Consider the following 17,625-nt stretch of genomic DNA (forward strand, 5'->3'; position numbering starts at 1 on the left):
GTTTAGGTTAAAACATCAGGTTCTCTCTGATGTGAGTTTGTGGGACAGTGTCTGTGTACGAAAGACAGATCAATATTCACATTTGCTATTGTCAAAAAATGATAATTAAAGTTACTTTATATACATGCTCAGTGCATAAAACTTAAATATAATATTAGTAAAATCTAGCTATGTTATCCAGCATTGCCCAACTCAGAAAGTGAAAGGTGGAAAGGTAAAACGTGATTATAAATTATATCCTGCCAAAATTGATTGCCCTTAAACAGTTGAACTTATCTTTAATTATGTGATGGTTGGACCCCTCAGACGTCACAGTTTGAATGACTGTGCATTTATAATGAGTGCACCTCTCAAGTACCCAAGGCAGAGTAGTGACAGACAGACAGACAGACAGACAGACAGACAGACAGACAGACAGACAGACAGACAGACAGACAGACAGATAGATAGATAGATAGATAGATAGATAGATAGATAGATAGATAGATAGATAGATAGATAGATAGATAGATAGATAGATAGATAGATAGAACTTTACTTGACCCCAGGGGCTTTTTACCGAAGCCCAATAAATTAATAACAATATACCAGAATGGCTACAATGAAAGAAAAGTAAAAATCCCAGCCACAGTGAAACATTGCTCATAGTGGCACATTCATAGCTTCTATCCTTGCGTATTAAATTACGATCTTATTCATTTTGATCAAATCAAAAATTACCATTCTTACACACTCTAGCAAATTTTTGCACTTAATCAACAAGAGCAGTTAAATATATATGTATACATTCCACATAGACTTCCCAAATAGATGGATTGTAAGCCCAAGGTCAGGTATCACATCCAAATGCAAAAGGAGTCACAGGGATTTCTCTTTCTCGCCTTTGCCTGGATCTTGGCTTGTGGCTTGCTGGGATGGGAGGATGATGGCTGCTGTCTTGTCAAAACCACTTCTCTCTGTCTAGCAGTGGGAATATCTTTGAAAAACGTGTTTGCTCCTACCCTGAGTCTAAAATATTCTGAATTATGCTAAATTTCCTTAGTTCATGAATTTCAATTGGCTCCAGCAGACCCCCGTGACCCTGTATTTAGGATATAGCTGGTTGGATAATAGCTGGGTGGATGGATGGATGAATTTCATTGGGTTACAAAGTACATCAATATATTAATCAATAGCTTGGTTGATTAGTTGATATGTCACTTTCCAGAATGCCAACCTTCTCAACAGTAATGTCCTTTAGTGGCCCATCATTCTTCATTAGTAATGCCCATCAAGGAGGTATTCAGGGTGTAGTTGTATAATTGGTTTTAGTGTCCATTCCACGTCCATGTATTTCAGCTCAATCTTGAGGCCAGCTCATGTAGTAAGTCATCAACTGTCATTGTTTCAGGATCCTCAACCTTCATAATAATGTAGTTTTGTGTGAACCAGCAAGACAAGTCAGCTACAGCGTGTATCTGAATTCCATAATCATCTCAATGGGCATAAAGAATAAGCAAACAAACAAACGTAAATTGTGCTTTAAAGATACAGGGTTAAAGTTCATTGAATGCAATTTGAAGAGATATTTCAGAATTTGGGTTGTCCTCTGCTCAGAAAGTTTAATCAGGAAAGATTTTTATTCAGAACATGGCATTCTGTGTTTTAGAATTTGTCCTACACAACAATTAAAGTTTTTTGACTTTCAAGACTTAATTAGTTACAAATATTGCTTTGAAACTGAATTGTCTAGATTTTAGATTAAATGCACTTGCCATTTATTTCAAAACTGTAAAGAGTCACAGAAACCAAGCCCAGCAATAAAGGAACTGCAAACAGAAATGAGCGCAGTAAAAGAGTGAACAAACTCAGGGTTTTTAACAGTTTCTAATAGTAACAATGGTGAACAGAAGTGGGTGTCATTTTCTTACACTCATTTTTTCTTTTGCAGAGAATGATGAACTACGGAAAGAAATAAGTAAGAAAGAACTCTTTATAATAAATTATACCAAGGGACATAAGGTGCCTGCATGACAACTAAACTCATTTTATTATACACTTTTTAATTAATTAATTACAACATTACTCAGTAGTTTTTCTACATTTTTGATCCCCACCTTCCCTAGATAAGTTTAGTCTCAGCTTTAAAAAGAGCAGTTAATTTGCTTGTTATCATACTTGAGTAAATAAGAGATTAATCAGCAACTCCAGCAAGTTTTCTGATTCTTACAGAATGTGCACTTTGACATTCGGACAGATATACCCATCTCTTATTAATTTAACTGGGGCCCCTCGTGACCCTTTATCGGAATAAGCAAGTTCAGATGATTAATAAATATAAAAAAAATCATGCATCCTTCAAGGAAAATAGCACAATATAAAGCCCTCCAGTGTGTTTTGGAATAGCTGCTTCAAACCAGTAAGTTAACAAACATAAATACACTACTGCATCATCAAATGTTATAGCAAACAGTTGCATTTCACATCAGTAATGTATAACTTATAATGTTTTCTATTATGGACTGTAGGTGGCCCTTCTGCATCATCCTCAAACCAAAATAATGATCAGAGGAAAAAATCAGAAGAAAAAGGTTTTATTAATAAAGCAGGTGAACAACCAAACCAAATATCCAATAAACACATGGAGGTTAAAAATAATATGAGCCTAACACTTCTGGCCTTCCTATTTACCCCTTGCTTAGTTCACCTCTAGCCTCTGTACCTGCTGAGTCATTAGCAATGACTTCCTCCCAACTCCAAGCCCACTGTATGCTGAATGCAGGGGCTTCTTATGCATGGATCTGGAAACCCTTTACTGTAAACCTTTACAAGTACTTTTGAGTTACTTGGCCAGCATTTAAAAGTCTGCATGTACCTCTGAGGAACTCCCCCTAGTGGCACTATAATTCCTTGCAGACTCCCAATGCCACAGTCTGTCCTCTCCAATACTCCTGTCAATCTAACCACCGTGGCCAGCGGGACATTTACATGGGTAACACATCTATTGTTACCTGTTACACTTTCACATTATGTAATACTCATCTCAGTAGAATTACTGATGTTTTTAACAATTCTTTCTCTGCTAATCAAATGACTGAACTCGTCAGTGTTCCGTTAAGTCTGGATAATATTTTGTATTTCTTACTATTAGGTTTGTTATGAGTTATTTTAGACTATTAATTCTTCCAGGACTGAGGAATCTTGGTTTTATATTGTCTTTCTTATGTGTAAACCCCACACACTTTGATTGGATGCATTTTACTGTTCTAAAGTCTGAGATATTTGTGTCTAGCAGTAGTGTGAGAGACATGAACTCATATGAGCTGCGCTGTTACAAAAAGCTTACTAAAAGTTATTTTAGGAAGTGTACCATGTGATTTTGTTTTTGTCTTTCAGAATTTTGCATATCACAATATAATACAATACCCTGAAAGGATTATGTTGGTTTGAAATGTTTTATTACACTAAAGATACTAGAAAACATTTCACTTACACAAATTGTTTCTGTTTGATATGTTGTTATTCACTGGCACCATGTTGGTATTGTATGCCTCGTTTGTTGTATGTACTCATCATCAAGTTTTAAATCTGCATAAATCACTCATGCTTAAATAATCCATGTATTAGTTCTTTGTAATAAAAAATGTATAGCATGCAGAAAACATTTTAAATGCATAACTAAAATTGAGATTGCAAGAGTTCTGATCAAAGTGCTTTATATCTGTTTGATGTTCCGCTCTGTTAATAAGTTTATATTTTTGTTTCTCCCTCCAGAGGCTACTGGCTACATCTTGAAATCAGGTGTGTACATGTGTGTCACGTCATGGCCTCTCATGTCTGTCCAGTATTTTTTCATGACCAACCAGAGACTGTTGTTAAATGTAGTGTCAGAGGTAAGGGTAGACCCTGTCTACTCTCATATCACATTATCTTGTGCTTGAGATGGTCAGTTTATAAGAACACAATAAACTCTTTAAAAAAATGCCTATTCAACTCATCATAGCTTAATCAAAGCATATTTCTGTTTGGTATTTGGTAAATTGCATTAATCCCCCAGGAGAAATGTTCGTTTATCATGGCCTTTGGAGGTCAGAGCACAGGGTCTGCCATTGTACAGCGCCCCAGAGCAGTTGTCAAATTAAGGGTCTTGTTTTGTGCTTCCAAATAATCCATCCATCCATCCATCCTCTTCCGCTTATCCGAGGTCGGGTCGCAGGGGCAGCAGCTTGAGCAGAGATACCCAGACTTCCCTCTCCCCGGCCACTTCTTCTAGCTCTTCCGGGAGAATCCCGAGGCGTTCCCAGGTCAGCCGGGAGACATAGTCCCTCCAGCGTGTCCTGGGTCTTCCCCGGGGCCTCCTCCCGGTTGGATGTGCCCGGAACACCTCACCAGGGAGGCGTCCAGAAGGCAACCTGATCAGATGCCTGAGCCACCTCATCTGACTCCTCTTGATGCGGAGGAGCAGCGGCTCTACTCTGAGCCCAACCCGGACGACTGAGCTTCTCACCCTATCTTTAAGGGAAAGCCCAGACACCCAGCGGAGGAAACTCATTTCAGCCGCTTGTATTCGCGATCTCGTTCTTTCGGTCACTACCCATAGCTCATGACCATAGATGAGGGTAGGAACATAGATCGACTGGTAAATTGAGAGCTTTGCCTTACAGCTCAGCTCCTTTTTCACCACGACAGACCGATGCAGAGCCCGCATTACTGCGGATGCCGCACCGATCCGCCTGTCGATCTCCCGCTCCATTCTTCCCTCACTCGTGAACAAGACCCCAAGATACTTGAACTCCTCCACTTGAGGCATAATCTCGCTCCCAACCCCAGTGCAGGATTTACGTATAAGCTACACAAGCTATAGCTTAGGGCCCCCACCTTCTTGGGGGCCCCCAAAACAAATTGTCCGAGTGAGCAATTGTCATATATACTTTGTATATTCTTACATAGAATATCTGGACTTATAAAGGGCCCCATGTCTCAAATAGCTTAGGGCCTTATCAAGTCTAAATCCGGCCCTGCCCAACCCTGAGAGGGCACTCCACCCTTTTCCGGCTGAGGACCATGGTCTCGGATTTGGAGGTGCTGATTCCCATCCCAGCCGCTTCACACTCAGCTGCGAACCGATCCAAAGAGAGCTGAAGATCACGGCCTGATGAAGCAAACAGGACAACATCATCTGCAAAAAGCAGTGACCCAATCCTGAGTCCACCAAACCGGACCCCCTCAACACCCTGGCTGCGCCTAGAAATTCTGTCCATAAAAGTTATGAACAGAATCAGTGACAAAGGGCAGCCCTGGCGGAGTCCAACTTTCACTGGAAACGGGTTGGACTTACTGCCAGCAATGCGGACCAAGCTCTGGCACCGGTTGTACAAAGACCGAACAGCCCTTATCAGGGGGTCGCTTCCAAATAATGCAGGGTGAATTTCATTGCAACAAAATTCATGGGACCATAAAAAATATTTTGTTATTCTGAAATTTCATTGTAATGAATATGGGGAAAATATAATATAAAAAGAAACAGCACTTCTTAAACTGCAAAAAATATTTTATTTGAAAAAGTGATGTTAGTGGTTAAAACTCCATCCATCCATCCATCCATCCATCCATCATCCAACCCGCTGAATCCGAACACAGGGTCACGGGGGTCTGCTGGAGCCAATCCCAGCCAACACAGGGCACAAGGCAGGAACCAATCCTGGGCAGGGTGCCAACCCACCGCAGTGGTTAAAACTTTTTTATAGAAATAATGTATACATAAAACTGCTTTTTTTCTAAAATATGAATTAATTTTTGACTGCACAGAATTTGTTTAGAAGTATAAATGATCACATTTTCTACATCACGTTTTTTTAAAAACATTTTTCTGGACATCAGTGCTGGATGATAAATAATCCCAAATCTTTTTCAGTCTATCCATTGCTTCAGAAAAGGAAACGTTTGCAAAGGGTGGTATATTACTTTCATCATCTTCTTCCTCCCTTTCCAAAGTTAAGGCATTCGAATCAGATTACTGCAAATTTTCAATAATGGAGCACTGACTTAGCATTCGGCTATGTGTATGATATCGTGCAGCATTAAGTATATTTTGCATTGCATTATTATCTTCGATGGCCATTTTTGGAAAAAAAAATGTTTGTTATACTGAAATTTACATTTTGTTAAAACAAAATTTGTTAATCATTGTGCGGTGCAACAAAAAATATTTGTTATTCTGAAAATTTCATTACTTTGGTATTTGCTATAACAAGATTTGACCTGTATATCGTTTTGAGATTTCCACCCATTCCAGGGACAGTTCTCATGATTTTTGAAATTTTTATATTCTGTACCTGTATTTATTTTCTACATATTTGGATTCTAATGACTTTCATGACATTACCACAGTGTAATTTTATGCTGTCATTTGTATGGTGTGCAGCAGCACTTTCGGATGGTGTTGGCCGTATTGTTTGTGTTTGGTAGTCCCGTTGCCAGTCACATGACTTGGGGGATTATTTAATCTATTATTTCATCAGTCCTTGCTTATATAACAAGAAATGCAGTGTCTCCTACTGACCCCTTCATTTGAGGTTTAGTGAAGGATGTCTCCTATCTCAGCAGCCCCTCCAGTTTTCCATGAGTCCTTCAGTGTAGCTCCAATGATATTTTGATTTGTGCCATGCCACCTGTCTACAAACTCATGTCTCTGGATCTGCCTCACACCATTCACTTGGGTTCAAAGGTAACATCATCTGCACAATGGAAAATGGAAGAAATCCAGAGGTGACAGGTCTGGGGAACGAGGTGATCATAGTCTCTTTGAAATGGCCCAATTGCCAAAAAACAATTTAATTTGTGCCATGCTGCGAGTTGACATGTGACAGGTTGCCCCGTCTTGCTGGAAATAACCTTCACTGATCTCATGGTCATCCAGTTCATTAACAAATAAGTCAAAAAGAGTGATATACCTCACTTGTTCATACATTTATCCAGGAATACTGTGATCTTTATTTAGTTTGGATTGCTTCTTTATTAAGACAGTAAAACAATATAACTCGGAGCTCCACTGATTAGAATCACCCTGTATAATTGCTGTTCATCCAGGAATAACCCAGAATGCAGAATTGATAAAACATTAGTATTACTATTGATAGGAAGGTATGAGTCACAATATAAAAAAAGTGTTCAAGCCTGTGAGACGGGCAGTAAAGCCAAGTTAAAACAAGGATTACTTATGTGATTGCTACTGCCGATTCCTTCTCTGCTAGCAGACATTGGGTGAAGTTCTTTCTGGATTTTGTTACCAGTTTGCCACTTCTAAGGAGTATACTACCATTCTTATAATGTGAATTGCTTTTCTAAGAGTTCACATTTTGTTCAGTTCAAGAAATTACCTCACAGGTAAAAAGATGGTGAATATCTTTATTTAAAAAAATTGGACAGATGTCCTATGTTTATGTTGAGATTCTGGCCATTTTTTGGTGCCAAAATTGGTACTAAAATTAATTTGATGTGAGTCTATCACCCAGAAAGTAACTGCCAGACTGGGGATGTAAACCAAATGTGTAGAAGTTTTTAAGATTGCCATTGATTTATTTTAGTTGGAATGGAAATCCTTTTTACCTTTGAATGAGTTTTCCATGTCAGCCATTGCTGGTAACAAGACAATGATGTCAGCTTCTTGTGCAGGTGCATCAGCTTTTGATGTCATGGCCATCATGGAATTAAGGGAATACTCTACATCAGAAGATCATATAAACCTGTCACATGTCAACTTAGCAGAAGAGATATTTCTGCAAAAAACAATTTACTTAAAGAAATTTGGATTCTGAGTTCACATTTAATGACTTTAACTTTAGTTTTGGCCATCTATTTAGATGAATGATATTGGCTGTTCAGTACTCAGACTCATGCTTGTCTACTCACATTGATTCTGCTGCATAGTAATTAAACCTGCACTGACTTAACTCTTTGATTTTATAAACAGCTGTAAAGAGATTCAACAGTTGGCACTTATATGTCCAGCAAGAGATAAAAAGAGAAGCATAGCCACTACAAATGAAAAGAGATATAAAGTAGAGACAAATACAAATTAGATACTTGGAGAGAATATTAAATTAAATACAACTTTGCATGCTATACTGTATATGGTATAGAAAATGATATACAACAGTAATGTACAATATACTGTGCAAAGATTCAACATTCAATTGTTATGGTAATAATAGACAGAAATTAGTCAATAAGTTAATCAATATGTATTTAACTTTTCATGATACATTTTCCTTAGGCTCCCAAACCACTTTGAACCTGCCTGTCTGAACTTTGCTCTTGCAGTACAGCCTGTCATATCATAGAGGGGAGATGTTTGCTAGACACTTTTTTCAAGAGGCACGTTTTAATAAATCAACATGGTTGTAGATCTCTTTCCATCCATCCATCCATCCATCCATCCATCCATCCATCCATCCATCCATCCATCCATCCATCCATCCATCCATCCATTTTCCAACCTGCTATATCCTAACACAGGGTCACGGGGGTCTGCTGGAGCCAATAGATCTCTTTATTTAATTAAATCTATTTTGATGAATTTTTCAGCAGTTTACTCTTTGGAAATGTGTTCACACTGCGTGCTAAGCAACTAGAAGAACCCATTCAACAGTTCAATTCTAAATGCATGAATTCTTTACTTACTTCCCAGTTGGCCTAGCTGGTCAGAAGCTGAGGACATTTTTGTGTATTTTTAAACAATCATAGCCTCAAGCTTGTGGGTCCAAGTCAATTTGAAGTAACCCATCTGTAGTGATCCAGGGTGATGGGGTGTGCCCAGCTAAAGATACTGGTGCACAAGAACAGATCTTAGAGTTTTAGGTACATATTTTAAAGTTAGGTAAAAAGCAGCTGGTTAAACAAAGAAGTCTTGTCTGCCGGGGGTGGATGAGTTCCTTAAAGCTCTGGATGTTGTAGGACTGTCTTGATTGACACTCCTCTGCAACATCTCATGGACATCGGGGACAGTGCCACTGGATTGGCAGACCGGGGTGGTGGTCTGGAGGGTGCCACACTCCTCAGCCTCCCTGGAAAAATCTATTCAGGGGTCCTGGAGAGGAGAGTCTGTAAGATAGTCGAACCTTGGATTCAGGAGGAACAGCGTGGTTTTCATCCTAGTTGCGGAACAGTGGACCAGCTCTATACCCTTGTCAGGGTCCTGGAGAGTGCATGGGAGTTTGCCCAACTAGTCTACATGTGTTTTGTGGACTTGGAAAAGGCGTTTGACTGTGTCCGTTGGGGAATCCAGCGGGGGTATGGGGTACCGGACCCCGTGATAAGGGCTGTTCAGTCCCTGTACAACCGGTGCCAGAGCTTGGTCTGCATTGCTGGGAGTAAGTTGAACCCGTTTTCAGTGAGAGTTGAACTCCACCAGGGCTACCCTTTGTCACTGATTCTGTTCATAACTTTTATGGACAGAATTTCTAGGCGCAGCCTGGGTATTGAGGGGTTCCGGTTTTGTGGACTCAGGATTGGGTCACTGCTTTTTGCAGATGAAGTTGTCCTGTTTGCTTCATCAGGCCGTGATCTTCAGCTTTAATTGGATTGGTTTGCAGCCGAGTGTGAAGCGGCTGGGATGGGAATCAGCACCTCCAAATCCAAGACCATGGTCCTCAGCCGGAAAAGGGCGGAGTGCCCTCTCAGGGTTGGGAGGGAGATCCTGCCCCAAGTAGATGAGTTCAAGTATCTCGGGGGTCTTGATCACGAGTGAGGGAAGAATGGAGCGGGAGATCGACAGGCGGATCGGTGCGGCGTCCACAGTGATGTGGGCTCTGCATCAGTCTGTCGTGGTGAAAAAGGAGCTGAGCTGAAAGGCAAAGCTCTCAATTTACCAGTCGATCTATGTTCCTACCCTCACCTATGGTCATGAGCTGTGGCTAGCGACTGAAAGAACGAGATCATGAATATAAGCGGCTGAAATAAGTTTCCTTGGCAGGGTATCTAGGCTTTCCTTAAAGACAGGGCGAGAAGCTCAGTCATCCGGGAGAAGCTCAGAGTAGAGCCGCTGCTCCTCCGCATCGAGAGGAGTCAGATGAGGTGGCTCAGGCATCTGATCAGGATGCCTCCTGGACGCCTCCCTGGTGAGGTGTTCTGGGAAAGTCTAACTGGGAGGAGGCCCCGGGGAAGACCCAGGACACACTGGAGGGACTATGTCTCTTGGCTGGCCTGGGAACTCCTCAGGATTCACCCGGAAGAGCTAGTAGAATTGGCCGGGGCGAGGGAAGTCTGGGCATCTCTACTCAAGCTGCTGCCCCCATGACCCGATCTCGAATAAGCGAAAGAGGATGGATGGATGGATGGAGAACCTTGCAACCCAAGGATAGGATAGAATGTCAGTGCCTGATGGACATGATCAACACACTCCTTGTTTTAGGCTATCACAATGCAAGGCTTAGTGATGTCCACATTTATCCTGACTCAAACATTGACAGTTTCAGCCTTGTGAATAGTGCTTATGGAGCTAACATCTTTCTTGTCTTTCTACTTGATCACAATCGTTTTGTCATTTTACCATGGTGAACCATGTGAGTTCGGTTGTATAATGTCTTCTGTTGTGTCACCATCTGTATCAATGTCTGATGACCAATCACATTGTCATCATTATCACTTGATTTAAGAAACAGTTTATTTTCTGTTTGCTCTGAAACTGTCTCTAAAGTTTTTCTTTTATATGTCATTGTGATTTTTGTTGAAGGCTCTGCCTCACTTATGATTATTGATGAGTTACCATAGAATGGCACAACATGTTGAAAAATTCATGATTTTTTTTCCAGTATGATGTTTTTGAATCCACAAGATGGGAGCAAAATACTGTCCCTAGCATTACTCAGGTTTATCACTCCATATGTTGTCAAAACAAATTAGAATTTGGAGCCCAAAAGACACTTCAGGTTAACACAAAGGAGGTTAAAGTTGTACGTGTTGTGTGTAAATTTTCACTTTGCATTTCTTTAACATTAGCAGGCCACTGCCTAAAAAATGTGTTCTGTAGGGGGCATCTCAAAGCCCCAAACCCTTGACACAACTACAAATACACAAGGTTAGGTTCACGATGAACAGGGATGTCTGTAAGTTATCCTTTTGTTGCTAATTTTATTATTTTTTTATTTTGTGATTTTTAATTATTCCCCATCTGTACCCACATTTAGAAGTTAATTTCAGTCAGTTTCTTCAGTGCAGTTTTGCACATTACCTTTATGAAATTGCATTTCCTACTATTTAATTTCACCAAAAGCTATTAACTTATATGTGAAAATAAAATTAAAGTATATTAATTAAAGTGCAATTAATTAAAGTATATTTTGATAATTCATTATCTTCTATTTTATAGTTTCTGTTATGATCATTTCCTTCCTACATATTAATTCTACCTTCTGAGATAATTTCTGTTTATTGTTCAGCAAATGAAATAACTCATGGGTAGAGTAGTGATTAGCAGTGCTGCTTCATGGATCCAGTGTGCTGGATTTGAATCACAGGCACAGTTGTCTGTGTGTAGTCTGTTTGCTCTCCTTGTGTCTGTGTCAGACACATGATGCCCAGGTTATGTCGATTAGCAACTCTATAGCGACCTTAGTGTGGAGTAGAATTGTTTTGTGCTTTTTGCCAAGTACAAAAAAAAAAGCTATTTACACAAACAAAAATTAAGATAAACAAGCAAGCAAGAAAACACATATCAACAGTAGAGAAATCTTACTAGACTCAGTTGTTAAAAGCCAAAGAACTGTCAGTGTTTTCCTAACTAGGTGTCACAATGTGGCTTGAAGTGTTTTGTGAAGGTACTGTTTTAATTTGATACAAATTTTCAATTTCAAATTTGAATTTCATTTGGAACAAACCTATCTGCATATACTCATATTAAAAATAAATATCCCTTCAAATATTTTCAAACATAGTTTAAATATTCTGGGCACGGCATACATTTGTAGCATATGTGCTTTGCTTATATTTCTTATTGTTATTTTTTTTACTTTGAATCATTCACTTTTCTTAAAATAACCAGATGCAAACTGCGGCTTTCAAGCAAACATGACACTTAAAAACAGAGCCATTCATAAAAATAGGATTATCAGTGCGCACGAAAACACATAATTAATAAAAAAGCAAGTTCGTACAAAAAAACAAAACAAAACAAAAAAAAAACAATTGTCATTACTCAAGCCAGTCAATTGTAATACAAAAAAGGAAATATAGCCAGTGAACAACACATTATCTGTGCAGGATTCTGCCTGTCTTGATACTTTGTAGACCAGGATGTCAATGTTGTGCTTCAGACAGGAGCTGACACTCAATGAATACTATAACATGCAGGTCTAAACTAAACTCATTTTTACCTATTTTACCCTTTTCGTTAAATGCAGATTGTGTGTTAACAGCATGTTGGCTGAGATTGCCACATAAGCATTACTGAAACTGAAAATGCTCTTTAAAATTGCAACTTTAAAGTTGTTATAATTTCAAAGGAAAGCAGGATGAAGAAATGCAAATTAACTTCAGCTAGCCACGTTTGACCTAAAATCCAATTACTGTACTTTATTAGTTGTAGAGCATCTTTAAATAAAAACAAGTGTTTTTCTCTGCTCCCCTTCTAAAATCTACTTACTTATGTAAAAAAACACCGGCTTGTTATGTGGGGAGGGAGTGGTGTAGTAATTTGAAACACTCTGGGGTAGAAATCCCCCCATACCTTCACCTATGTTCATGAGCTTTGGGTAATGATTGAAAGAATGAGATCATGGATACACACGGCTGAAATGAGCTTTCTCGGCAGGGTGGCTGGGCTCTTCCTTAGAGATCAGGTGAGAACTGTAGACATCCAGGAGAGGCTTGGAGTAGAGCCACTGACCAATGCAGAGCCAAATGAGGTGGTTCAGGCATCTGATACAGATGCCTCCTGAATGTCTCCCTGCAGAGGTTTTACAGGCGCCGCTAGCTGGGATGAGACCCCGTGGAAGATCCAGGGCTCACTGGGAGGATTTAATCTCCGAGATGGGCTGGGAACGCCTTGAGATCTCACAGTATGAGTTGGCAAGTGTGGCTGGTGCAAAGGACATATGGCCTTCACTGCTAAGACTGTTGCCACCATGACCCGACTTTGGATAAGCGGTGCAAAATGGATGGTTGGATGGGGTAGAAATCGCCATAGGAAAAATTTGTAAAGTACTGGCTTAGCCAAGAGCTGTTTTTACAGCAAGTGAAATAATATCTGTTAGTGTACATGTAATTGGTTATTGGAGTCAGGAATGTTTTATAGGTGCTCAAATTCCCACTTCCATTGTGCAATGCTGTGATAAAATTCAACAATTTGCACAAAAATTTAATTGTAAAGTGACACCCTGTACCTAATAAATGTATTAGCTGTGCTGTTTGTAGTAATGGCAGTTATATGCTTGATTCCTGAGAGGTGCTCAGGTATGACGGCCTGAATGAGGTCCATTTGTGAAAAACCGTTTTAGTCTGGAGCTGCTTTTAAGAATATTAGCTTCACTGTGGGCCTTGATAATAATAAAAAAAAATTGAATAAAAAAGTGTGCCACTGTCAGTGAATGAAAATCTCTCTCATGGTTTTTAATTCTATTAGTATTACGTTTTGCTTTCTTTTTCATTAAAGATAAAGTACAAAACTAAATTTTATATATATATTAATTATAAGTGTATTACTTGAAAAATGCTAAAAGAAGTGTAATAAGCAGGGCAGCATTCCTATTTAGTACAATAATGAGTGTGTCTGTTAATTTTATAAATTAATATGTATATATAGTTTGCAATTCAGGTTATGACTTCATTATATCTGCAGTCGATTGGTGCCGTGTCCAGGGTTTGTTTCCTGCCTTCCACCCTATGCTAGCTGGCATTGGCTCCAGCAGACCCCGTGACTCTATTCAGGACAAAGCGGGTTAGAAAATGACTGATTTTATTATATTAATGAGACAGATAAGTTGGCCTTTTACTTCACAGCTCGTCCACATAGCTTTAGTTAAAAGACCTAACAAGTCAGGCCAGCAGATGACTGACACAGTTAAAAGATTCCTGTTAACAACGTATTTCCTGGCCACATTACACAATTTTAGTAACTGAATTGTTCACTTTCCTTAGTCAAACTAACAGCAGATTATGTGTGAAAACATGACAGTGAGGTTCTGTTCCTAACTGCTTATTTTTCCAAAGTTGAGCCTTTTAATCTAAAAGTGTTTCATTTGTCTCTGACATCATGAAGAGTGGAATAAGTCACTTTAAAACAAATACTAGACCACTGAACAAATTAAAACATCAGTCAGATAGACAGAGTTTCATGAATCATTCAGGATTTGCAGAATTTTCTGTGAGATTAGATTTACACCCATGAAGGAAAAGCCCATGGTTTATTTGGCATCTTGACCACCCCCTGAAGTTCTTTTCACCTCCCAACAAAACAGCCATTTAAGGTAAACTGTTCACATTTCTACACTCATCATATATATTATTTTGTACATTTTTTGGTTTGCTTGAATGTTTACATTTCAAAATTATCTTTTCTGCAGCTGATATACTGTAGTAAAGGCTGAGACCTTTTAATTTTAATGTGAGCTAAATTAAAGTATAAAAATACAGTACCCTAAATATTGGAAAAAGTCAGATATATGTCTACATAACCATTTAAAGCATAAATCACAGACACATACTGATCATTGGTTATATTTGTGGCATCCTAGGGAAAGAACCAATCCTGGAATGGGTATTAGTCCATTACAGGGCCCACTCACACACACACACACACACACACACACACACGCACACACTGGGATAATGTAGAGTTGTCAATTAGGTAGACAGATGCAGTACACAAGCCTTTTGGATGTCGGGGAAAAAAATTAAGTACCCAAAAGAAAACCCACACAGACAGTGCTTTCAGCCAAGGACTTTACAGAAGTTAGGTAGTGTCGATAAGCACTGAAACACATCGGTGAAGCAACAGTTTAAAATAATTGGTTTAAAAAACTGTCTAGTAAAGGCTGTGTGTTTACTTTTGTACTAAGAATGGCAAATTAACTGTTTCTGCCATTTCATCATTTCGTGTTCAGTTTGTGTATCCCAAGGAAAGCACTAGTAGTACTGATTACTCAGAAAATATGTTGCAACTTAGTACAAACGTCATAAAGATAATGAAATCGAAAAGGATGACCAAACGGAGTGTCAGTCGCTGTCTCTGGTTGTGCTTGAGTTTGGACACAAGTAAAGAAAGAACAACATCAATGGATGGTAAGAGGAAGCACTTTATGGGACATTCGGCATATAGGCAAGCATTGTCAGCTGGACTGGTCACTGCCTTGGAAAAGCCACCATGGACGGGCTTAGCTGTATTAATTTTGCCCTCATGTTCATGCCATGTTAATGAAAAGGCCCAGTGTCTTTACGTGTAACTTTATCGATGATGAAATGAAAACCCATGGCAGGAACCTGTGATATCAAATCAGTGAAACATTCTAGAGTGTCCATCCCTTCTTTTTTAAAACTTATATGTAATCTCAGGGTGAGGTGGAGAAAAAACAGTTCTTGGGTGAGACTCATGGCTGAGTTTACTTTTCATTTGTGCTTTTACCCTCTCCAGTTCTCTGTATTCCAAAATTCAGACTTTCTGACTGAGAGTCATAAAATTAAATATAACTGGGGAGTGCTTTCATTTTAGGTCATATGTCATTTTATCATCTAACCCATAACCTTCTATTTTTTCAGAATGGGAGCGAATGTGTAAAGCAACTGGTGAGTAGTTATGCTTTAAGTTATAGATGTATAAAATTTTAAATGCTTATAAATGCTGAAAAACCCATATGAGCAAACCTGGGATCTACATTTTTGGTATTTGGTACACTGTATTAATCCTCATGTGAGTATATCTTGTGTGTTATCTCTTTCCATTTGTTATTCAGTACACTTGTATTGTGACTCTCATATGTTGAATGAGCTCAGGGTGAACAATTTCTGTCAAAACTTTGTGTTTTTCAAAAATGTTACAATTCTGATCAAACTTTATTAAAAGAATAACTTAAATGTCATTAACCATGGGGTAAGATTTCTATCAAAAGTTTCCATCTGCCCAGGAAATCTTAGCATTCATCACCTTGTGATTGTCCATTAATTGACACTGACCCTTCCATTCTCATCTCTCTTCAGCTCATGTGACTTTGGACCCTGAAACTGCACACTCCCGCCTTGTCGTGTCTGCAGATGGTCGTTTTGTACGAGAACAGTATAAAGATCAGAATGTCCCTGACACTCCACTCAGGTTTGACACCTGGCACTTTGTCCTGGGGAGGGAGAGTTTCACCTCAGGACAGCACTACTGGGAGGTGGATGTGAAGGAGAGGAGTAACTGGATGTTGGGTGTTGTCAGTGAGTCTGCACAGAGGAAAGGGCGAGTGAGTCTGAAACCTCAGTCAGGATACTGGATTGTGAGGCTGAATAGTGATGAGCTGACTGCACTGACCAACTCTGAGACCACACTGCGATTGAGAGCGATACCCCAGAAGGTGAGGGTGTACTTGGATTGTGATAAGGGGCGCCTCTCATTTTACAGTGTGGAGGACTGCTGGCACATCTACACCTTCAATGGAGGCATTACTGGGAAACTGTACCCGCTGTTTGAACCTGGTTGCGAGGGAGAAGAGCTTGAGATCATGCCGCCTGGGCATGCAACAAACAACTCTCTCCAGCTCTAGGAAGTTATCTAATGGTGCTTGAGATTATTCTCTAAACTGAACTCCATCACTGTACACTTAATATTCTTATAGATTAGTAATTTTTTCTGAATTTTGCATGAAAATAACAAAAGTTCAAGTGTTTTTGAAAGTTTTACAGTAAGAATTCTGGTGCTGACACTATTAAATAAACACAACAAACTTTGTGTCCAAGTTTTAAATTTTTGTGGTTGGAAAGTGAGAATCTTTAATAATCAAATATGTGGCAGAGTGAGAGCTTACAGTCCAGCCAGGACCTGGAAAAAAAGTCATGCCATGAAATAATATATTATTTTAATAAGTATAAGAATTTATTATGGACTACAACATAAGTTTTCATAGAATAAAGCCAAAATAATTGCCTTGAACTGTTGGCTCATATGCTAGTGCCAAATATCTTATAGCTCCTAGGCCTTGGGTTCAGTTCCTTGTTCTGATACTTGCTTAGTGGAGTCTGCATGTTCTCCTGGGGTTCAGTTCACTTTTTAGTGATAACTGTGCCTTATCTTACTTTCTAAATAAATGTCCTTATTAAGTTGAAATAACACTCTAATTTGGTCCAGTGTGAGTTTACCCGCATGCATAAGGGAGCTCTGCAACAGACTGGTGCCCTGTTCACAGCTTGTTCCTGTCTTGGGCCTGACACTGAAGATAGATGCCAGGTGTGCAGGACCCTGCAGTGAATACATGGGTAATGCCACTTAAAAGGAACACAACGTAAGCTGTACCCACCTGCATTTTAAGACATCTCAATCCTCTTCAGCACAACAAGAAAGCAAATTCAAAAACTCTTCTTACTCAAGCCAAACTAAAGAGATATGGCTGACTGTGCTGACTTCTGGGGCCAAGATCCTCAGGCATGCGGTATTCCATATAAGGAAAGTCTGCTTGGTGG

At 39.3% G+C, this 17,625-nt stretch overlaps 1 protein-coding gene across 1 annotated transcript in view; it reads left to right on the forward strand.

Moving 5' to 3' along the window:
* The window catches only part of LOC114643436 (E3 ubiquitin-protein ligase TRIM39-like), a 303,199-nt gene extending 285,940 nt beyond the window's left edge, over window positions 1–17,259 (forward strand). Inside the window, exons 4-7 of the mRNA XM_051922337.1 lie at window positions 1,931–1,957; window positions 3,754–3,780; window positions 15,730–15,756; window positions 16,168–17,259. Coding sequence (XP_051778297.1) covers window positions 15,741–15,756; window positions 16,168–16,712 — 561 coding nt within the window. The 5' untranslated portion in view covers window positions 1,931–1,957; window positions 3,754–3,780; window positions 15,730–15,740 and the 3' untranslated portion in view covers window positions 16,713–17,259. The remainder of the gene's footprint in view (window positions 1–1,930; window positions 1,958–3,753; window positions 3,781–15,729; window positions 15,757–16,167) is intronic.
* The last annotated feature ends 366 nt before the right edge of the window (window positions 17,260–17,625 follow it).

This window comes from Erpetoichthys calabaricus, chromosome 2 (genome assembly GCF_900747795.2).
Source record: "Erpetoichthys calabaricus chromosome 2, fErpCal1.3, whole genome shotgun sequence".
NCBI lineage: Eukaryota > Metazoa > Chordata > Cladistia > Polypteriformes > Polypteridae > Erpetoichthys > Erpetoichthys calabaricus.